Source organism: Pectinophora gossypiella, chromosome 2 (genome assembly GCF_024362695.1).
Source record: "Pectinophora gossypiella chromosome 2, ilPecGoss1.1, whole genome shotgun sequence".
In the NCBI taxonomy this organism is placed as follows: domain Eukaryota; kingdom Metazoa; phylum Arthropoda; class Insecta; order Lepidoptera; family Gelechiidae; genus Pectinophora; species Pectinophora gossypiella.
This window is the reverse complement of record NC_065405.1, coordinates 2,955,331-2,973,882: the sequence shown is the minus strand read 5'-3', so window position 1 is coordinate 2,973,882 and position 18,552 is coordinate 2,955,331. Positions and strand designations below refer to the sequence as shown.

General features: G+C 41.2%; 3 protein-coding genes across 4 annotated transcripts; 1 reads left to right on the top strand and 2 right to left on the bottom strand.

The window, feature by feature from the left end:
• The first annotated feature begins 2,175 nt into the window (after positions 1-2,175).
• LOC126372690 (heterogeneous nuclear ribonucleoprotein A0-like) lies at positions 2,176-4,233 on the top strand. Its single transcript, XM_050018541.1, has 3 exons — positions 2,176-2,299; positions 3,195-3,425; positions 4,043-4,233. Exons 1-2 carry the CDS (start codon positions 2,188-2,190, stop codon positions 3,419-3,421), a joined length of 339 nt encoding a protein of 112 aa, XP_049874498.1. The 5' UTR covers positions 2,176-2,187; the 3' UTR covers positions 3,422-3,425; positions 4,043-4,233.
• A 2,142-nt stretch (positions 4,234-6,375) lies between these two features.
• Positions 6,376-9,591, bottom strand: LOC126372653 (ATP-dependent RNA helicase laf-1-like). The gene is made up of 3 exons (XM_050018505.1): positions 9,434-9,591; positions 8,163-8,298; positions 6,376-6,774 (listed from the first exon to the last, which is right to left on the bottom strand). Exons 1-3 carry the CDS (start codon positions 9,516-9,518, stop codon positions 6,624-6,626), a joined length of 372 nt encoding a protein of 123 aa, XP_049874462.1. The 5' UTR covers positions 9,519-9,591; the 3' UTR covers positions 6,376-6,623.
• Positions 9,592-15,620: 6,029 nt separating this feature from the next.
• On the bottom strand, positions 15,621-16,881 carry LOC126372614 (uncharacterized). Of its 2 annotated transcripts, XM_050018450.1 has the most exons (4): positions 16,740-16,881; positions 16,294-16,479; positions 16,062-16,245; positions 15,621-15,762 (listed from the first exon to the last, which is right to left on the bottom strand). In XM_050018450.1, the coding sequence occupies exons 1-4, from the start codon at positions 16,801-16,803 to the stop codon at positions 15,756-15,758; spliced, it is 441 nt and encodes a 146-aa protein (XP_049874407.1). In that variant the 5' UTR covers positions 16,804-16,881; the 3' UTR covers positions 15,621-15,755. The 2 variants fall into 2 exon arrangements, with proteins under 2 accessions (XP_049874407.1, XP_049874399.1); XM_050018442.1 differs by having other exon boundaries at positions 16,062-16,479.
• Positions 16,882-18,552: the final 1,671 nt, after the last annotated feature.

Here is an 18,552-nt window from a genome sequence, read left to right as displayed (position 1 = left end):
CTACATGTTGGCTTCGGCCCCACGCATACCTTCCTTAAGTCCGGGACTCTATAGGCCCGAGATATGGAACATGTACCTTTATGTTTTCCAACTAAATATTAATGTTATGTGTGTATATTTTAATGTTGTAAATGTATATGTGTGTCGTAGATTTTACCTAAATAAACTTTATTATTATTATTATTATTGTATGTCTTTTTCATATCTCGGGCCTATGGAGGCCCGGACTTTTGGAAGGCGTGCGTGGGGCCGAAGCCAACACGTAGAGGCCCCTTAAGACAGTTTAATCTAAATGTGGTATGACACCAACCGGCGATTATCCCTGTATGCACTATGGGAGTGCACCCAAAGACAATCCCCGGTTCGTGTAGGACTATTGCAAATTATGGGAACAAAGGGAACTGGGCTATTAGGTTGGGGGTTCGTGGACCGGGATACTGGAGCTATGGGGGACTATGGCGCCTGCTCGACCAATGTTTATTATTATTAACATAAAACATAAATAGCCTACTTATGTACGTCCCACTACTGGGTAAAGGCTTCCCCTCAATCAACCGGAGGGGAGATATGGTAACGATCTAATAATTAAAAAAGTATCAAATCCCTTCGGCTAATATTTATGCAAGTAGGTAACTAAATACGTAAATAATTTGGGATAACCATACTTACAGTACGCGCAAATGTAGGTAAGTATCATATTATTTAAAAAGTACATGCTAAAATTATAGATAGATAGATAGATGGATCATTTCAATGGTCCTAATAGGTAATAATATGTCCTTAGTGTATACCTATTTACCTTACCTATTAAGTATAAATATTACAATTACAACAATGAACATACCAGACAGGCAAATCTTCAGTAATAAGCGGAATCGATGCGATAAAAAGCATAATTTGATTAGATCCAATGCGCAAAACAGGTTTTTTGTATGTAAGTAGGTACTTTTGATGCTCTGAGATTTTTTGCGCTATGCTATACTGATCTAATCACTATGCTTTGTTATTGAGGTCTCTAGCATCGTCCAATTTAGATTTTTAGTTTTATTGGGTGTACTTACATAGTTAAAATGGTAGAACTTGAATTATGCCATGCTGCTTTCATCCTGGGCATGTTTGTTACGGTGCGGTCCACTTAGAATAGAATAGAAAAAGTTTATTATAAAAGGACGCCACACACAAAAAAATGACAACAACATCATATCACTTGTAGTACAGTCATGCATGAGCAATATCATGTACGCACTTTAGAACCCTGTCGCACTATCATATTTGACATTTAATGAGACTTACGGTTTAATTTGTTAAAAAAGTTAATGTGACATGGTACTAATGTGTAAACATATTAATGCTTGTGACCGTACAGTAAACAAATTGCTCAAGGAGTGTAGAGTGCGTGAGACCTAAGCGATTCCTTTAGAAATGTATTCAGGATATTTTCTTTGTCTAGAACGCACCGCGAAAAACCTAAAAATGTGAAATTGGCTTTCAACAAGTTTATCCTTGATAACGGCCTCCGTGGTCCAGTGGTTGAGAGTTGTGCTCACGATCCGGAGGTCCCGGGTTCGAATCCCGGTGGGGACATATCACAAAAATCAATTTGTGATCCCTAGTTTAGTTAGGACATTACAGGCTGATCACCTGATTGTCCAAAAGTAAGATTCAGGAAGGTACGTTAGGCCGTTGGTCCCGGTTATTACTTACTGATGTAAGTACGTAGTCGTTACATGAGTCATGTCAGGGGCCTATGGCGGCTCAATAATAACCCTGACACCAGGGTTGATGGGGTTGGTAATCCACCTCACAACCCACACGATAGAAGATCCATGATAAATACTTTAAATGATTCTGATTCACAAAGAAAGATGGCTATAGTCTAACCAACTTATTCATAGATCTTAAGGAGAGTATCGTCCTGTAAAAAGACGATCGAGATCGTCCCGTAAAAAGTTTAAGGAAAAGCAGTAAACAGGTCAACGACACAATATTGTCGCGGCAGCCTCGACAAAAAACGTCGCGAGCTCGTGCTGCGACGGAAACAAAAAACTGTCGATTGTCGGAACCATTCGATTTGGTGGGTTTGGCGTAAACATCGGGGATGATTGGCAGTTTCTATGTGATGGGTGGTGTATAAAACGGTTGGCTGGTGAGGCTTGGGCACATTCCGCAGTTGGTTCAGCAAGTAACATGGCAAGGTTGGCAGTATTGACCGTTTTGGCTGTAGCAGCAGTCTGCTTCGCCGCGCCTCCTCCAGGACGTGGTCCTAAAGATGATTCCGCTCCTCCGAGAGGTGAAGAAGGTAATTACTTGCTATATCATCTACCATCCCCCTTTCACCTTCGGACTTCCAGACGTACAGTCGGGTTCCATCCCTATTTGGTGGATATCCCAATTATTAGCACAAAGCGCTTCGCATCGTCCTTCATTATGCGCACTGTTAGGGAGTGGAATTCTTTGCCGTCTTCAGTATTTCCGAATGCATATAACCCGGGTGCTGTCAAGGCCAGAGTGAACAGGCACATTCTGGGCGAGCTCGCTCCATCTTAGGCCTCGTCAATGCCTTCGGGCAAGTCTGGGGCCAAGAGCAAACACCCATTATTTTTTTTTAAATTTGATTATTTAAAAAAAAATAATTACATAAGCTCACGACTATATCCCAATTGGGGTAGTGAGAGGTACACCGATCGGAAGACGAACTAAGTAACCACGCCTCACCGAGCTTACTGTTAGACCAACGGGTAACGATTATTAGGAATAGTAAATATATGCCATGCAAATTTATGACATAAAATTTTATGCAACAAAATAGGGAACCTTCGTTACGGTGTCACTAACACTCATAAATAGACACTTGTATGGTGTAAGTACTTCTACGGGTGAAGTGACATCGTAACGAATACTGAGGGGAATGATTCAGCTCATTATTCTGAGTTAATATCAAGTAGAATTTTTCATCGAAAAAGTACCAAGTAAAAAGTAATAAGAAAATTCCACTTGATATTAACTCAGAATTATGGTCTGAATCATCCCCTCAGTATTCGTTACGATGTCACTAAAACCTTGTATACGAGCCTATTGCTATTGCAACACTAGAATTGGTTACTATTGGGTTTCGTTCTTTCGAATAAACGAAACTGGGAATTGGTCTTATCTAACTAAACACATTAATTACAAGTATTTGTCACCTGTAACAGGTGACAACCACCGTGTGAGGAGGCATTACGTTGGGGGTTTGAATGAGTACGGCGGAGGCGGCGGCGGCGGCGGTGGCGGCTATGGCGGCTACGGCGGTCATGGTGGCCACGGTGGTCATGGCGGCCACGGTAGCGGTCTAGGCGCCGTGGGCGTGCCGCTCACGCAATCCTTCTCTAAATCCTCGGCCAGCGCCAGCTCCCAGAGCGGGGGCGCTGTCTTGGGATAAATCGGTAAGCCAGCCGGGTCTGCATGACAACCGCGCCGAGCACGGCGCGAATTACCTATATTGAGCGCTTCGACCAATAAACGATACGAATATCATCTACGTAGATGGACGTCAAACGGCGATTGGTCGAAGGCCTCGATATAATTCGCGCCGCGCGCGGCTCGGTTATCGTGCAGAGCCTACAGGAATTTTTATTATTTGCTTAAGTTAGTTTTTTTTGAACAGTTGTTAAAGCGCTTATCTCTCACTTTGAGGTTAAATTTCTTTTCGAATTCATGTTTGGATTATAAACGATTATCAGGTGCTCAGCGGTGAAGGAAAACATCGCGAGGAAACCTACGTTACCTAACCTGTAATGGGCTGGTTTTCCCTTCGCGGGTTGGACGATCGAACAGGCAGTCGCTTCTGTAAAATTATTTCAATCTATAAGTAGATAATTGATATCACATAGTTTATAGGATTTGTGCCCAGTTAATGTCAATAGGCTTATATTGACTTAGACATAGCTGTCGAGGACTGGGTGTAGGTATACTATACATATCTGCCTACCCCGTTGAGGTTGCAAGCGTGGTGCTATGTTATGTTATTTCTTTCTACAATAGGTTCAATCTCTTGTTTCAGATATCTAGACGACATACCCTTACAACTGCACATTGAAGAATCCACAATCCAGTGCATTTATGTGATACGTTATTATTTATATTCTTAGCTAAGTTAAAATTAGAATTTAAATTGTACTTTATATACAAACTTTACGTATAAAGTTTTATAGCAATTGTTTTATTTCTAGTACTTAATAAAATCATTAAAATGTCCACAATCCAACAAAAATCGTTTGATTTTTAGTAATCGATTATTATTTTCATTGTTTATTTTTTTTTTTGCACCGAGTAAGAATCCTCAGCGCTCCCCATTTAGTACACCAAATGGAGTGAATGGTAGTGTAGTAATGGTGTGTGGTGGTGTGGTGTGGTATGGTAGGTCAATAGTGATAAGTGTTGAATAAGGGAAATCATCGACCACGCCAGGGGGGTCGATATCGGGCGCGGTTAAACCGGCGACAGCGGTTTTCATACTAAATGCGCGTTAGGGCCTTTTCATACTCTTTCTTCTATTCCGTGTGAGGACAAGATCTTGAAGTCTCTTTTACCATTGGAGTCCTGAGAAGGATATCATGAACCAACTGGTAGGACCAGCTAGTACAACTTAAAGGTTACTTACACAGTCGCTCGGTTGGTTTGTATGTTAAGAATCGACGGTTTTGAGTTGTAATTGTAAAAGCCGCGCCTCACCGCGCGAACGATCGCATCATGTGAGAAGAATATTAAATAAAAGATATTGAAAACTGAAGACAAGGCACTGGCCTAAATTGGATATTGAAAAGTAAAGACAAGGCTTAGGCCTATTTTGATCGTGAATTTCGAATATTAAATCACTATAATCAAGGCTGTATGGTGTTCACACCTTTGCCTGCCTTATTAAGGCGAATTTAAACAACAATAACATAACCGCCTTACGTCGCTCGTAGTGTCACTGGTTCGTAACCCGCTCTGGTAACCCGGCTCGGGCTTTAAACAGCTGGATTCGACTTCTTGAATTCGAATTCAAATTTGGTTCATAGAATTCATAGATATTTTTTTTTGTTTTGGTTTTCCCCGAAGGGTAAGGCAAAGGGAACTATAATACAGCCATGTCTGACGTATTTTTTTTCTTGATGATTAATGAAATGATGAAAGGTGATGATGATGAAACCTTTGCCCCCACCCTCGGAGTAGACTCCTACTCCGAACCCCAAACGAATTAACTCAAAAGTCCGCATAAACTTTCGAATTATGAAGCGGCTTCAAGGCACGAAGCGAAAATAGGCAGATACACTTTGTTTATTGAATACTCCAATATAATAACACTCGCGAATGTCTTCCGACTAACTTAATGCGATCATTAACCACAAAACACCACTTCGTATTAATTATTTAGATTATTCAATGAAGAAAGCAACTGTCCCGTTCCCGTTTCCCGCCAAAAAACCGAATTCATAGATAATTATTGATATCACAAGGTTTCCAGAAAAGCAGCCATTGTCGTTTCTGTTTTTACAACGGAAACGTTCCAAAGTGGGTACTTTGGGAAAGACCTGTGCGGACAACCGCGCGGTTATCCGCGCCGGGTGATAACAGCTTAATTGGTGAATGAAAGAATGAGGGGCTTTCTAGGCTACATTCACTCATTACTCGGGTAAGTACACAATTAATCCAAAATACAATACTATAATAGTAGAAGCATATATGTATAAAAATAATTGTTGTAGCCGACCCCACCTAAAGTGGGATAGCGCAAGGAAGAAGAGAAGAAGATAATAGTAGGAGCATATATGTATAAAAATAATTGTTGCTTGATATTTGGATCACATTATGTATATAATTATACTTACATTGTTTTAAGTTTACGCGATTATTATCACAATTAAAGCACATAATAACGGGTTCTTACCGCGTTTAAATGGGGATATGAGACTCCCCATTTAAACTCATATCCCCATTTAAACGCAGTAAGAACCCGTTATTATGTGCTTTAATTATGTATATAATTATGTTGCTACCTATATTGTTTCTCTTTAATTTGATCAGGATAATAATGGTGGATTAAAAAAAGGTTAACAATTGCACCCAAATCAAAGATGAAAGATAGGTACATTATGTCTGTTATCCATGAAATTAGAAGGTTAAACGAAGAAAAAACTGTACAGCGCCATCTATATTGATTTTGAAGAATGTATCCTGGAAAGACCCTCATTCAGTAGCCAGGACAGATATTTAAAAACAGATATTAAGATTAAAAAATATAATCACATCAATCGATATTTGTCAAACTTTTATTGACATTGCTAAGATAACTCTAATATACAAATAATAATATCTAAATTGTAAAGCAAACTTATTATCAGCCAACAAAATTCGCCGTGGTTATAAATGCCCATAAGGCCACGCGCGCACTACGAGTTTTTCGCCGCGCCGCAGAAAAGAGCAGCGGCATAATGTCGCACTGTAATACTGCGCCGCTGCGGTGGCTCTGCCGTCAAGTGCGCGCAATACAATTTAAAACTGTTTGGTGCAGTATTACAGTGCGATTATGCCGCTGATTTTATCTGCCGCGCGGCGAAAAACTCATAGTGCGCGCTGGCCTAAGTCCGTCGTGTTTGTCGTTATACAGCGTTCTTCTGGTTCAGGGTGTAAGAGGAAGCGGAGGCGGCAGCGGAAGCGGTGGACTTGATGAAGGAGCGTCCGCCGCGCGTGTCCGACGTCGGCCGGCCGTCACGGTTGTACGCCAGCTCTCGACCGCCATTGCTGTTGTATCTGAGAATTTGACAAATATCGCCGGTTTATAGTGAAAACCACGAAAATACAGTGCTTTAGGTAAGTACATACTAATTTGGTAATACAGGACGGAAGGGGCAAGTCACAGGGACTGTAACCTGGAACCTGACAGAGGGCAGCAGTAACTATCAGTACTATTCAGAGGCGGAGGACAGGGGTCCTAGTATGGCTTTGTAATAGACTACTCTGGGCGCCATCCCACTTGCGTCAGACAGAGTACTGCGGGGCGGAAGGCAAGAAGGAATCCACCGCCCTATTTTTCCCTAAAAAAGTAGCATGGAAAATGCTGCACCGACAAGAGCGTAGTTCTTAAATTGATGATGTGATGAGGTACATACTAATAGCGCGGCTGGGGAGAACTACTCCCTGGCCAAACCTCAAATAACGTTCATTTTCTTTTAATGCTTTGATGTCTTATTTTTTTCTTGGAGTACGGTCACGAGTACTAATATGTATACACTTTGAAACCATGTCACATTAACTTTTTTGACAATTTAAACCGTAAGTCTCATTAAATGTCAAATATGATAGTGCGACAGTTTAGAATGAGCGCATGATATTGCTCATGACTGTACACGTGAACGAGCCGTGGTAACCCTGGTAGAACGCTTGCTTTGAGCTCGCAGGTTCGAATCCAGCACAGGCTGGTTTTTGAATTCATGTTTGGATCACGTGCTCAGCGGCGAAGGAAAACATCGTGAGGAAACCCACATTCCCGAGAAATGCATTTCCCGAAGTATGTGATCTAACCTGTATTGGGCTAGTTTCCCCTCACAGGTCTGGAGGTTAGACAGGCAGTCACTTCTGTAAAAAATCGGACCTGTCGCTTCTTCAGGTTAGGTAAGTGGAGCCTGTGAAAAACGGGATAATGCTAGGGAGATGATGATGATGACATGTGAAGGTAGAGATTATTAGATTTTAGTGATATAATTAGATTCGCTTCTATGCTGTTCTGGGAGCAAATAAAAAACATAGACAACGTTCAGCTGCTTGTCTTCCCGGGCATGTCGAAACCGACAGAGGGATTGTGTCCTCTAACATGATGGACTAATGTTATGGGCGATAGGCTGATCCCTTATCACCATAAGGTTCATCATATCCAGCTTACGACATCGTATCAACAGTGGCTGCAAGTTGTCTTTGATTACTTGTGGCTCTGCCCACCCCATTAGGGATTACGGGCGTGAGTTTATGTATGTATGTATGTATATAATTAGATATTGTGTATTGAATAGTGGCCGGCCAGGGAAGGGCCCAAAACACTTAATTTAAAAAAAAATAACGTAGGGAAATTAATTTTGATTAAAAATCTTCTTTGATTTAAGTTATTCAGGTCCTTTATAAAGTTGGACACTTTCCCAACGTACCCTCTCCCATAACCGCCTCCGCTACTGCACCCGCCACTCTCCTCGCTAACACTGGCGTCTCGCTCGTCGCTCCCGCGCCCGTACCCGCTACTGCTATCACCGTAACCGCTGTTGTAGCCACGTCTTACACGCTTCACTGTAGATTAAATAGCATCTTTAAGCAATAGTGCTTCAGTCCTTCCGCATTGTAGGTAAATATTATCTAAGATAATGTACTTACAATTAATTAACTGATGTCAAAAAAAAAAAACTAAGATAAAACTACGCAAAAAATTCTGTCATAACCCGCGTATCCCGTACCTACAATAAAACTTTCAGGGATTGTGACCCCTTTTTTATCTAAAATTTCCTTCAAACATGGTTTAAATAAGCACACACACACACACACACACACACACGCACACACGCACACACGCACACACGCACACACGCACACACGCACACACGCACACACGCACACACGCACACACGCACACACATACTGTGATGCATCGATATACGGCGCATCTTCCGTTCTTTGCTAAAACTGTTTACATTATCTAATAATTGTATGTGGAAGTTTGTAATGGCCTTTCAATTTATATACTTAAGTTTTATTAATACTATTAAGACGCTGTAAATTTCCCAAATAAATAAAATAAAATAAAGATATAAGGGTCAAATCAGATGTTTCCCGTTCGGCCGATCAATCGTTCCAGCCATTTTTTTCGTTCGCCGTACTAAGTTAATCTAACACATGGCGTCACGTTCCTATTTGGGTATTGTCATTTCTTTCTAACTCCCTGATTTCGGATATCCATTTCTTTTTTGACGTGACTTACTGTAGATTTGCAGTATTCACTACTAGTAGTGTCCGGCCTAGGCCGGACAAATGGGAAGCGCTGATTGCTCTCAACCGGTACAAAATTTAAGACTGCCCATTTGAGCTGATATCCACTACAATAATAGCCCGGTGCCAGAGCCGTGGTAACCCAGTTGGTAGAACGCTTGTCTCTCACTTTGAGGTCACAGGTTCGAAACCACTCTCCTGAGTAAACCCACATTCACGAGAAATGCAATTTTCGAAGGTATGTGACCTAACCTGTGTTGGAATGGGTGGAACGGGTTGGAAGGTCAGACAGACAGTCGCTTTTGTAAAAAACCGGACCTGTCAAAATCTTCTGGTTGGGTAAGCGGACCCTGTGAGAAACGAGATAATGCTAGGGGTGATGATGAACCGTTACAATAATAATAACATACCTCTATTATTTATTAATGTCTGGAACACTCACCATGTACACCACAGTCACCACATGCCACCAGCACCAAGAGCACCACACACCAGATGACCCTCGCCATGTTGACTGCTACCACCATGTTCCACCACCAGCCTTATATACGGTATATCAATTGGTCCCGCTGCGTCAAATCATCGCTACGGATACGACACGGTCACATAATGTCACATTTTGACACACAGATGGAAGGACAAAAGAATTTGGGGATTGTCGAGCGATTATGTTATGTTATGTTGTCAGCATATGTAGTCGCTAAGCCATGACCTTAGCTTTTTGAAGGTTACAAGGTTGACAGGCCCGGCAATGGCAGTTCAGGGCAAAAGTTGTGTGCAGCATGAGGATGGCATTATACAGTGTAAGTGACATCGTAACTAATACTGAGAGGGATGATTCAGCTCAGAATTCTGAGTTAATATCAAGTGGAAGTTTCCGTCGAAAAATTCATGTTATTATTGTATTTTTCTATACTTTTGCGATGTAAAATTACATTTAATACTAACTCAGAATAATGAGCTGAATTATCTCTCTATTCGTTACGATGTCACTTACACCCTGTAAAATTACGTACAAGGACCTATATGAGTACGTATATACGTAGTAAAATATTATCTACATTTTGCATACATCAATTTATCATCAGACTTCACACACGAAAAGTCTTCGTAACGTAAGTAAGTACTTACCTAAATACGAAGGAGAAACTCAATCGACTTTTAAATTTAGATTCTAACATTGTTTTCAACAAAATACTTATGTTTTTTAATACTTTTTTTACTGTTTTTTTTTTACAACTCAGCCCGCTTACTGTCACTATAACGTCTCGGCTACTTACTCGGTAGATAGGTACTTGATTTAATTAAGAAAAAAACATACTGCCAACGACCTTGCTTTATTCACTTAAGTGGGTCTTATTGAAAACAAAAAAAAATTGCCATGCTAATGTAATATAATAACAAGTGGGTAGGTATAATAATTATTATAATAAATTATATTTCTCTTTGCTATAACAAAGAGTACGTAGTCGAATAGATTTACAATACAATACAATACAAAAACGTTTTATTGCACATATAGACACAACATTAAAAACAATACAAATGTGACAAGAGAAGTATAATCGGCGGCCTTATTGCTAAATAGCAATTTCTTCCAGGTAACATTAGGGCGAAAGAACTTGCTACATATTTAAATTGCAGGCGATTTGAAATGTTAAGTCTCATACATGTCGCCTTTAATTTAATAATAATTAACTCTCGAAAGACAACTAATTATTACATATTACTACTATAGTAATTAGGTACATATTTTTTTCCCTTAACCCCGTTTCCCGCCGCCGGCGCCTGCATTACTGCCTCCGCCGCCGCCGCCTCCGCCTCCACCGCCGCCGCCTCCGCCTCCACCGCCGCTCCTACCACCGGCGTTTCCACCACCACCACCGCCGCGTTCTTCACTGCTGCTGGAATCACTGCTACTGTTACCGCCTCTGCCGCTGCCACCGCCACCATTGCCCCCTCCGCCTCCCCTTCCGCCACCGCCGCTGCCTCCTCTACGACCAGCGCTGCCTCCACCTCCATCTTTATCGTCTTCACCCCATTTGCCTGAAATAAAAAAAGTAAATACCGGACCTGTCAAATCTTCAGGTTAGGTAAGCGGATCCTGTGAAAAACAGAATAATTCTAGGGAGATGATGATAATTTACTTCGATTAAGTAAATAAGTACATACATACATAAACTCACGCCCGTAATCCCTAATGGGGTGGGCAGAGCCACAACTAATCAAAGACAACTTGCAGCCACTGTTGATACGAAGTCCAAAGATGGATATGATGAACCTTATGGTGATAAGGGATCAGCCTAATAAAAAAATAAATAAATAAGCCTAGTAAATAAGTCCTGGTAAGTATTAGGCTTTGCTTTGTAATAAGCCAGTTCGTCTCTTGAAGCTTGGGATAATACGGTAGATACCAACTAGTCAAATCAGTTACTTTTTACTAAACGTCAAAACACGAAATGGCTATGGAATTTGTATGACAAACAAAACTTGAAAAACGTGTCAAATGTCGCACTTATTATTACATTTTTCTTTATTAAAATTTATTAAATAAGTAAAATAGAAAATATAAATCTCCGTCTTTATTTAGTAATCAGAATTTCTAATTTTTTTCTTAGACCTAGGAAACTACTTAAGTAATTGAAGTTTGTAACAGTCACTGTCACTTTACAGAGGATCGCGGAGGAATTAATGATAAAATGATGATAAACTCACCTCCAGGTCTACCCTGAACACACACAGCCAACACAACGACAACCAGCGCCACCACAGTTATCCTCCTCATCTTACAGCCCTACCTCAACTAATCTTTTCACTAAAACGAACACCTTAAATACACTACAAATTGATTGCGTTCTATTTTCGTTTTCCATTAAACGGTGATTAGAATTCTCTTCAAATAAATTCTTTTGGAAAGGTGGAACGACCTTGATTAGGACAAATTAATTAGAAACGAAGAAACTTCTTGGAAGGGCATGATAAGTACTTACCTGCATGCGTGAAAGGAATAATCACCCCGAATGGCCCCGATTCCTGCAGACACCTCCTAATTTTACTTTAAGTTATACCTGTCATTTTCTTATCCGCCGAAAAGGAAAGGGACGGATGATTAACAGCTCTCAATTTTAGGAAGAATGAGTAAAGGAATGAATAACCCGGGCGAATCGAAAAGGTATCTCACTGGTATGCAAACCGTTTGACGTGTGCTGTCAAAATAATTCTGTCGGGTTATTGGCCGATGTAAAATTTTTAGACGGTTGTTTTAGATTTGTGCTTAAAATTGACGTGTGTTCCATAAATTTTATGCTTGTCGATTACCCGTCCCTTTCCTTTTCGGCGAATAAGAAAATGACAGATATAACTTAAAATAAAATTAGATGGTATTTACAGGAATTAGCACCAATGTATCCCATATACACTACGGTCCCTGCACAGACCTTAGAATAAAGAATAATACTACGTACAGAACGGCAACTCTCCGCTCCCCTCCAGCGTCCGAGCTAGGTTTACCTCACTTGTGTTACTTTAGTCTTCAATCGACGTTCTTCGAAGACGTCAGACACAGATGGTGATCGTAATCCTTAGGCGATTAGGTACCGATGCCGTTGACGGTAAAGCGATCGGCAAGGTCCCATCGATTTGTAAGTACCTATGTAATCCGCTGATATCTAACATACGAACACCACCCGATGTGAAAATCGACTTATTAGGGTTGGTCGAACCTCGATTCTGCTCCGCACCACCCAAATCCCCGACTTCAGAATACATCCCGCTTAGGGACGACACCGAAAAATATCGGGCCCGATCACTCTAGACATTACTAGAGGTGGTCAATCAGCTCGTGATAGCAATCACTTTAGGATATACGATAGCGACCCCGCCAGATTGGTCGACATTTTCTCTCTTTCAAAGTTTATAGCGATAACGCTCTTGCCTCTCACTTTGAGGTCGCAGGTTCGAATCCAGCACGGGCCTAAACCAATGATTGTTGAATTTGTTTTCGAATTAATGATCGGATCATAAATAATTATCACATTCTCAACGGTGAAGGAACACACCGTGAGGAAACCCACATTCCCGAGAAAAATACGGGCCGATTCTCTCAAGTATATTTCTCTCAGACGACGCCCTGAGTTGAGGTTCGCACCTAGATTGCGTACTCAGATTTGTTGTCTCAATTGTTTTAGGCCTCTGCGCTCCTATTTTATTCGGCTATTAAGTAATTAATGCGAAAGTTGCTTAACTTCAACAATTTCGCAAAGGCCGGTCATAGGATGGGTGACCACAAAAAAAAAGTTTTCATCTCGAGCTCCTCCGTGCTTCGGAAGGCACGTTAAGCCGTTGGTCCCGGCTGCATTAGCAGTCGTTAATAACCATCAATCCGCACTGGGCCCGCGTGATGGTTTAAGGCCCGATCTCCCTATCCATCCATAGGGAAGGCCCGTGCCCCAGCAGTGGGGACGTTAATGGGCTGATGATGATGATGATGAAGTAATTAATGGCATCTGAGACAAACCCACAATAAGTCACGTAAAAAAATATCAGCGGACTTTTTGTAGTTTTCTGTATAAGTTACTATTGTAATAAGTATATAAGTTACTGTATAAGTTAGTATTGTAGTACTTAATGATTTATAATTCTTTACAAAACTGATAATGCTATCATCACGCACGTTTCGGAAGAATCTGTATCTGTTTTCGCCATTAAACAACCTTATTACTTACTTATAATACTGAGTAAAATAATTGTATTTAATTGTACAGAAAACTACAATGCAGAACGATCCACGGTTCACTGTTTGTGTTTTTTAAAGTCAATTAGTCACTGGTTTCATAGAGGTACTTACCTTAGTTAGGGTTTTTTCAGTATCTACAATTACTTACGAGTAGGTGCTTATATAATTATTGTTTCGGTTTTTGTTAATAATAAAAAAGTATTATAATGATAAGTAATTAATTACGTCGTTAACTTGTTAGTTTTGGTAACTAGTTAAAGATTTTAATGCACTATTTAATTTATTGTGCCATTGAATTCGGAAAATAATTAATAGTAGCGTAACGTAACGTAAATAAGTATATAAGTCCCGCTGCTGAGCAAAGGCCTCCCCTCAGTCAACTGGGTATGGAGCGCGGGGTATTTGGATGTAGACAAATAGTAAATCGTTTAACGGATAATAAATGTAGCCTGGCAGAAATTGCTATTTAGCAATAAGGCCGCCTATTGTACTTATGTTTTTATTCGTATGTTTATGTCCTTTGTATATGTCGTTGTGCAATAAAGTATTATTGATTGATTGATTGAAATGTATCTACTTACTTGACATCAGAGGGTGAGAAGCCTTAACATTTAGCTTCAAAACGACACCATTAGAAACAGGTTATGAATTGAATATACTATTAGGTAAGTATACTTACTATGAAAAGCGAGAATACTAAGTTTTCAGACAATAAAATAAATGTTCCATCACATTTCCTCAACGTCAATATACTTAACTTTGTTTATGTAGGGACTTGCTTCTATGCTGTTCTGGGAGCAAATAAAAAACATAGAACACGTTCAGCTGCTTGTCTTCCCGGGCATGTCGTAAAAACCGACAGAGGGATTGCGTCCTCTAACATGATGGACTAATGTTATGGGCGATAGGCTGATCCCTTATCACCACAAGGTTCATCATATCCATCTTAGGACTTCGTATCAACAGTGGCTGCAAGTTGTCTTTGATTACTTGTGGCTCTGCCCACCCCATTTGGGATTACGGGCGTGAGTTTATGTATGTATGTATGTAGGGACTTACCTTACTTTCTCAGTATTGCATAACATAAACAGCCTACATACGTCTCACTGCTGGGCACAGGCCTCCCCTCAATCAACCGGAGGGGGTATGGAGCATACTCCAACACGCTGCTCCACTGCGGGTAGGTGGAGGTGTTTTTACGGCTAATAGCTGGGACCAACGGCTTAACGTGCCCTCCGAAGCACGGAATCATCTTACTTTTTTGGACAATCAGGTGATTCAAGCCTGAAAAGTCCTTACCAAACAAAGGATAGTCTCACAAAGTGATTTTGAGAATGTCCCCATCGGGAATCGGACTCGGACCTCTAGATCGTGAGCCTAACGCTCTAACCACTAGACCACGGAGGCTTTTGTAGGATTCTTTCTTAATTTTCTTAATTTTCTCTGGTCTTTAAAGGACACTGATTGTGGAAGTAGGTAAACGTTTTTTGTTTTTATAAAGAAACACTCGCAAAGACACTCAAAAAGAGACTCAAGAAATGAGATTATGAAGGGGTGTGAACCTGTAGCATATTCATCATTAAACTATCGGGTCCTCATCCTGTCGGCATGTTAGCAAAACGTCGCCAAGTGTGAGATGTGCAATGTCTTCTCGGTGAGTTCAATCTTAATGTTCGAGTTGAATCGCGAATCATTCTCGATTGTGGTGTATATCAAAATGTGCCAAGTTTGGTGGCGAGCTTTGATATTATATTTTCGTGAGTTCCGACATGAAAATGGATAAAGAAAGGAGGAAGGACGTGGTAACTTGTTCCTCGTAGCTAGAACTATCCATTTTCACGTCGGAACCCAATTTTTCACCCATTGCAAATAAAAGGTAAGTAATACAAGTAGATTTTAAAAACATATGCTGTTTATTGGCTACATATAATGTAATGTACAATAAGTATTATGGCGTTATATAAACTATATCACATTGAGCAGTTGGTACTCCTGCCTCTGGTCTTCTTTGGATCAGCTCCGTAAAATATTAACGTCTGGAACAAATATAATCAGTAAGTTACCTACTATCAATTACCTACAAGATAATAATTATTGTGAAACAAAATGTTGCCATCCTCTTGGATTTTAAGACGAAAGTTTATATAATAGTTACTTAATAGCAGCGAATCAGGGAATACCTATTGAGTATTGACCCCAGCACAGGGATAATCAGGAATTTGTTGTTTTGTTTTAAATACGTTCTCCACTATAAGCAGGCTGGGGCTTTCTTGTACAATAATTGGAAATCGGGAGCAGTGGATTAATTTAAGGAGATTGTACATTTGGAACTTACCCGTATCCTCCTTTATGTCCGCCGTAGCCGCCGCCACCGCTGCCAGCGCCGGCGGAGGCCGAGGCTGAAGCCTTGGCGCTGGCGCTAGAGCCACCGAAGCCGCCGCTGCCACCATAGCCGCCGTTTCCGCCGCCGCCGTGTCCACCGTGACCGCCTCCGTTACCGCCGCCGAGACCGCCACCGCCTCCACCTCCGTAACCGCCCCCGTTGCCGCCTCCAAGGCCGCCACCACCTCCGTGACCGCCGCCGTTGCCGCCTCCTAGGCCGCCTCCACCGCCATGACCGCCGCCAAAGCCGCCGCCGCCTCCGCTGCCGCCGCCGCCGCTGCCTCCTTTACCGCCTCCGAATCCACCACCGCCTCCGAATCCACCTCCTCCACCGTATCCTCCGCCACCACCGCTACTACCGCCTCCATAACCTGAAATTTCAAACCATGTATTTTTACAAAACTTAAAACAGTTTGTCTACCTTAGAAAACAGATAGCCAGGCGAGGCATAACTGATGCACATCTGTAATTCCTATCAGAATGTTCAGAGCAACAAATTACACGAATACAACTTGCAGCCACAGTTGGTTGTTGGCTGATAAAGACGATTCAGAGGACATTAAAATAATGTAAACTCTGCTAGGGCAATATTTCACTAAGTGTGTGAAGTAATGAATGTTGTTATAAGTACCTGGTGCAGCAAAGGCACAAGCACACAGCCCTAAGGCTAGAGCAACGAACACAAGCCGAGCCATCGTTGAACTGTGCTCAGTACACCCCACACACGGCTTTTATACAACCGAGCTTATGTCATAACATGCAAATGTTTATGCTCTTCAGTTTTTACACAGGAACCATTTTTTGCCTTCAAGTTCTGCTAAATAAAACGAGTGTGAATTTTTTATTGCATTTCTTGGAAATAAAACGGGGAATCACTCCAAGGCGCATTTCAGTGAAAATGAAGATTTGTATCTTTGATTTGTGATCTGAAACTTGTTTTGATTTAGTGCATACAATTATTTAATAGGAAAATGACATAGGTATTATTTGTTGTTCTTGTTAGCACATCATATTAGCGAATACGATATGATCGCTAGAATATTACTGCATTTATCTAATTATATTATTTTAAACTATTGTGTTATGTCTAGTTAGATACCTTGTTGCCTTGACCACCAGAGTTGAAGTCGCAGGTTCGATGTCATTTTCTTAATTTCCACGGATCTGGCCTGGGTGTTTATGCACCGTCTGTGGACCATCTCATCGTGGAGTATGCTCCCTCCGATTGATATGGGGATTGAGCCCTGCTATCTTCTTCTGTCGTGTGGGTTGTGAGGTGGATTACCAACCTCATCAACCCTGGTGTCAGCTCATGTAACGACTACTTATTTTACGTAAGTAGTAACCGGGACCAACCGCTTAACGTGTCTTCCGAAGTACGGATCATCTTACTTTCGGACGATCAGGTGATCAACCTGTAATAACCTCACCAAACTAGGGATCATAAAGTAATTTATTAAAGACCCCGCCGGTGTGGTCGACGATTTTCCTTCATTTAGCGCTTACAGCTATCGACCCACTAGCGTCGATGAAATCTTTCAAATATAATGCTCTCAGATGACGCCCTGAGCCAAGGTTCTCGCCCAACTGAACACCACACACACAGCCCTGTTGTCTTAAATTTCGTACCGGGTGAGAGCTCTCAGCACTCCCCATTTGTCCGGCCAAGTCGTTAATCTCATCCGTGGCAAATGTATAATACGTCAATTAGCTATTATTATATTAAATCAGATGTAGTAGCCGAAGGCTTGACTGAATTTGAGGTTGCAGTTTCGAATCCCAGCATAGGCCTAAACCAATGATTTTCGATTTTCTTTTCGAATTCATCTTTGGATCATAAATGATTATCACGTGCTCAGCGGTGAAGGAAAACATCGTGAGGAAACCCAGATTCCTGAAAAATGTATTTCGGAGGTGTGCGACCTAACCTATATTGGGCTGGTTTTCCCATCGCGGGGCGGAAGTTTAGACAGGCAGTCGCTTTTGTAAAAAACAGGACCTGTCAAATCTTCAGGTTAGGTAAGCGGACACTGTGAAATACGGGATAACGCTAGGGAGATGATGGATGATATCAAATCAGATGTAATGTCGGTTACTAACAAATTATTAAATAGTATTTGTACTAAGTCATGATGGCAAAACGTGTGTAACAGTTTTTGTAGGACTTTTTGCTTTTATCTTATTATCTACTGAATTTAATATTAATTATAGTCAAGTACATACTGGACACGAGTTTTGTTTTCATTGTTGTCAGGGTTATTATTGAGCCGCCAAAGGCTCCTGACATGGCTCATGTAACGATTACGCACTTACATCAGTAAATAACCGGGACCAACGGCTAACGTGCCTTCCGAAGCACGGATCATCTTACTTTCGGACAATCAGGTGATCAGCGTGTAATGTCCTAACTAAACTAGGGATCACAAAGTGATAAGTCCCCACCG

Excerpts from the sequence above, each read along its gene's own strand:
- LOC126372690 (XM_050018541.1), top strand. The coding sequence starts at position 2,188 with ATGGCAAGGTTGGCAGTATTGACCGTTTTGGCTGTAGCAGCAGTCTGC. Across the intron at positions 2,300-3,194 it reads TCCTCCGAGAGGTGAAGAAG|GTGACAACCACCGTGTGAGG; the intron begins GTAATTACTTGC and ends CACCTGTAACAG.
- LOC126372614 (XM_050018442.1), bottom strand. The coding sequence starts at position 16,803 with ATGGCTCGGCTTGTGTTCGTTGCTCTAGCCTTAGGGCTGTGTGCTTGT. Across the intron at positions 16,480-16,739 it reads TTGTGCCTTTGCTGCACCAG|GTTATGGAGGCGGTAGTAGC; the intron begins GTACTTATAACA and ends TTGAAATTTCAG.
- LOC126372653 (XM_050018505.1), bottom strand. The coding sequence starts at position 9,518 with ATGGTGGTAGCAGTCAACATGGCGAGGGTCATCTGGTGTGTGGTGCTC. Across the intron at positions 8,299-9,433 it reads TGGTGACTGTGGTGTACATG|TGAAGCGTGTAAGACGTGGC; the intron begins GTGAGTGTTCCA and ends TTTAATCTACAG. Across the intron at positions 6,775-8,162 it reads GGAGGCGGTTATGGGAGAGG|ATACAACAGCAATGGCGGTC; the intron begins GTACGTTGGGAA and ends TCAAATTCTCAG.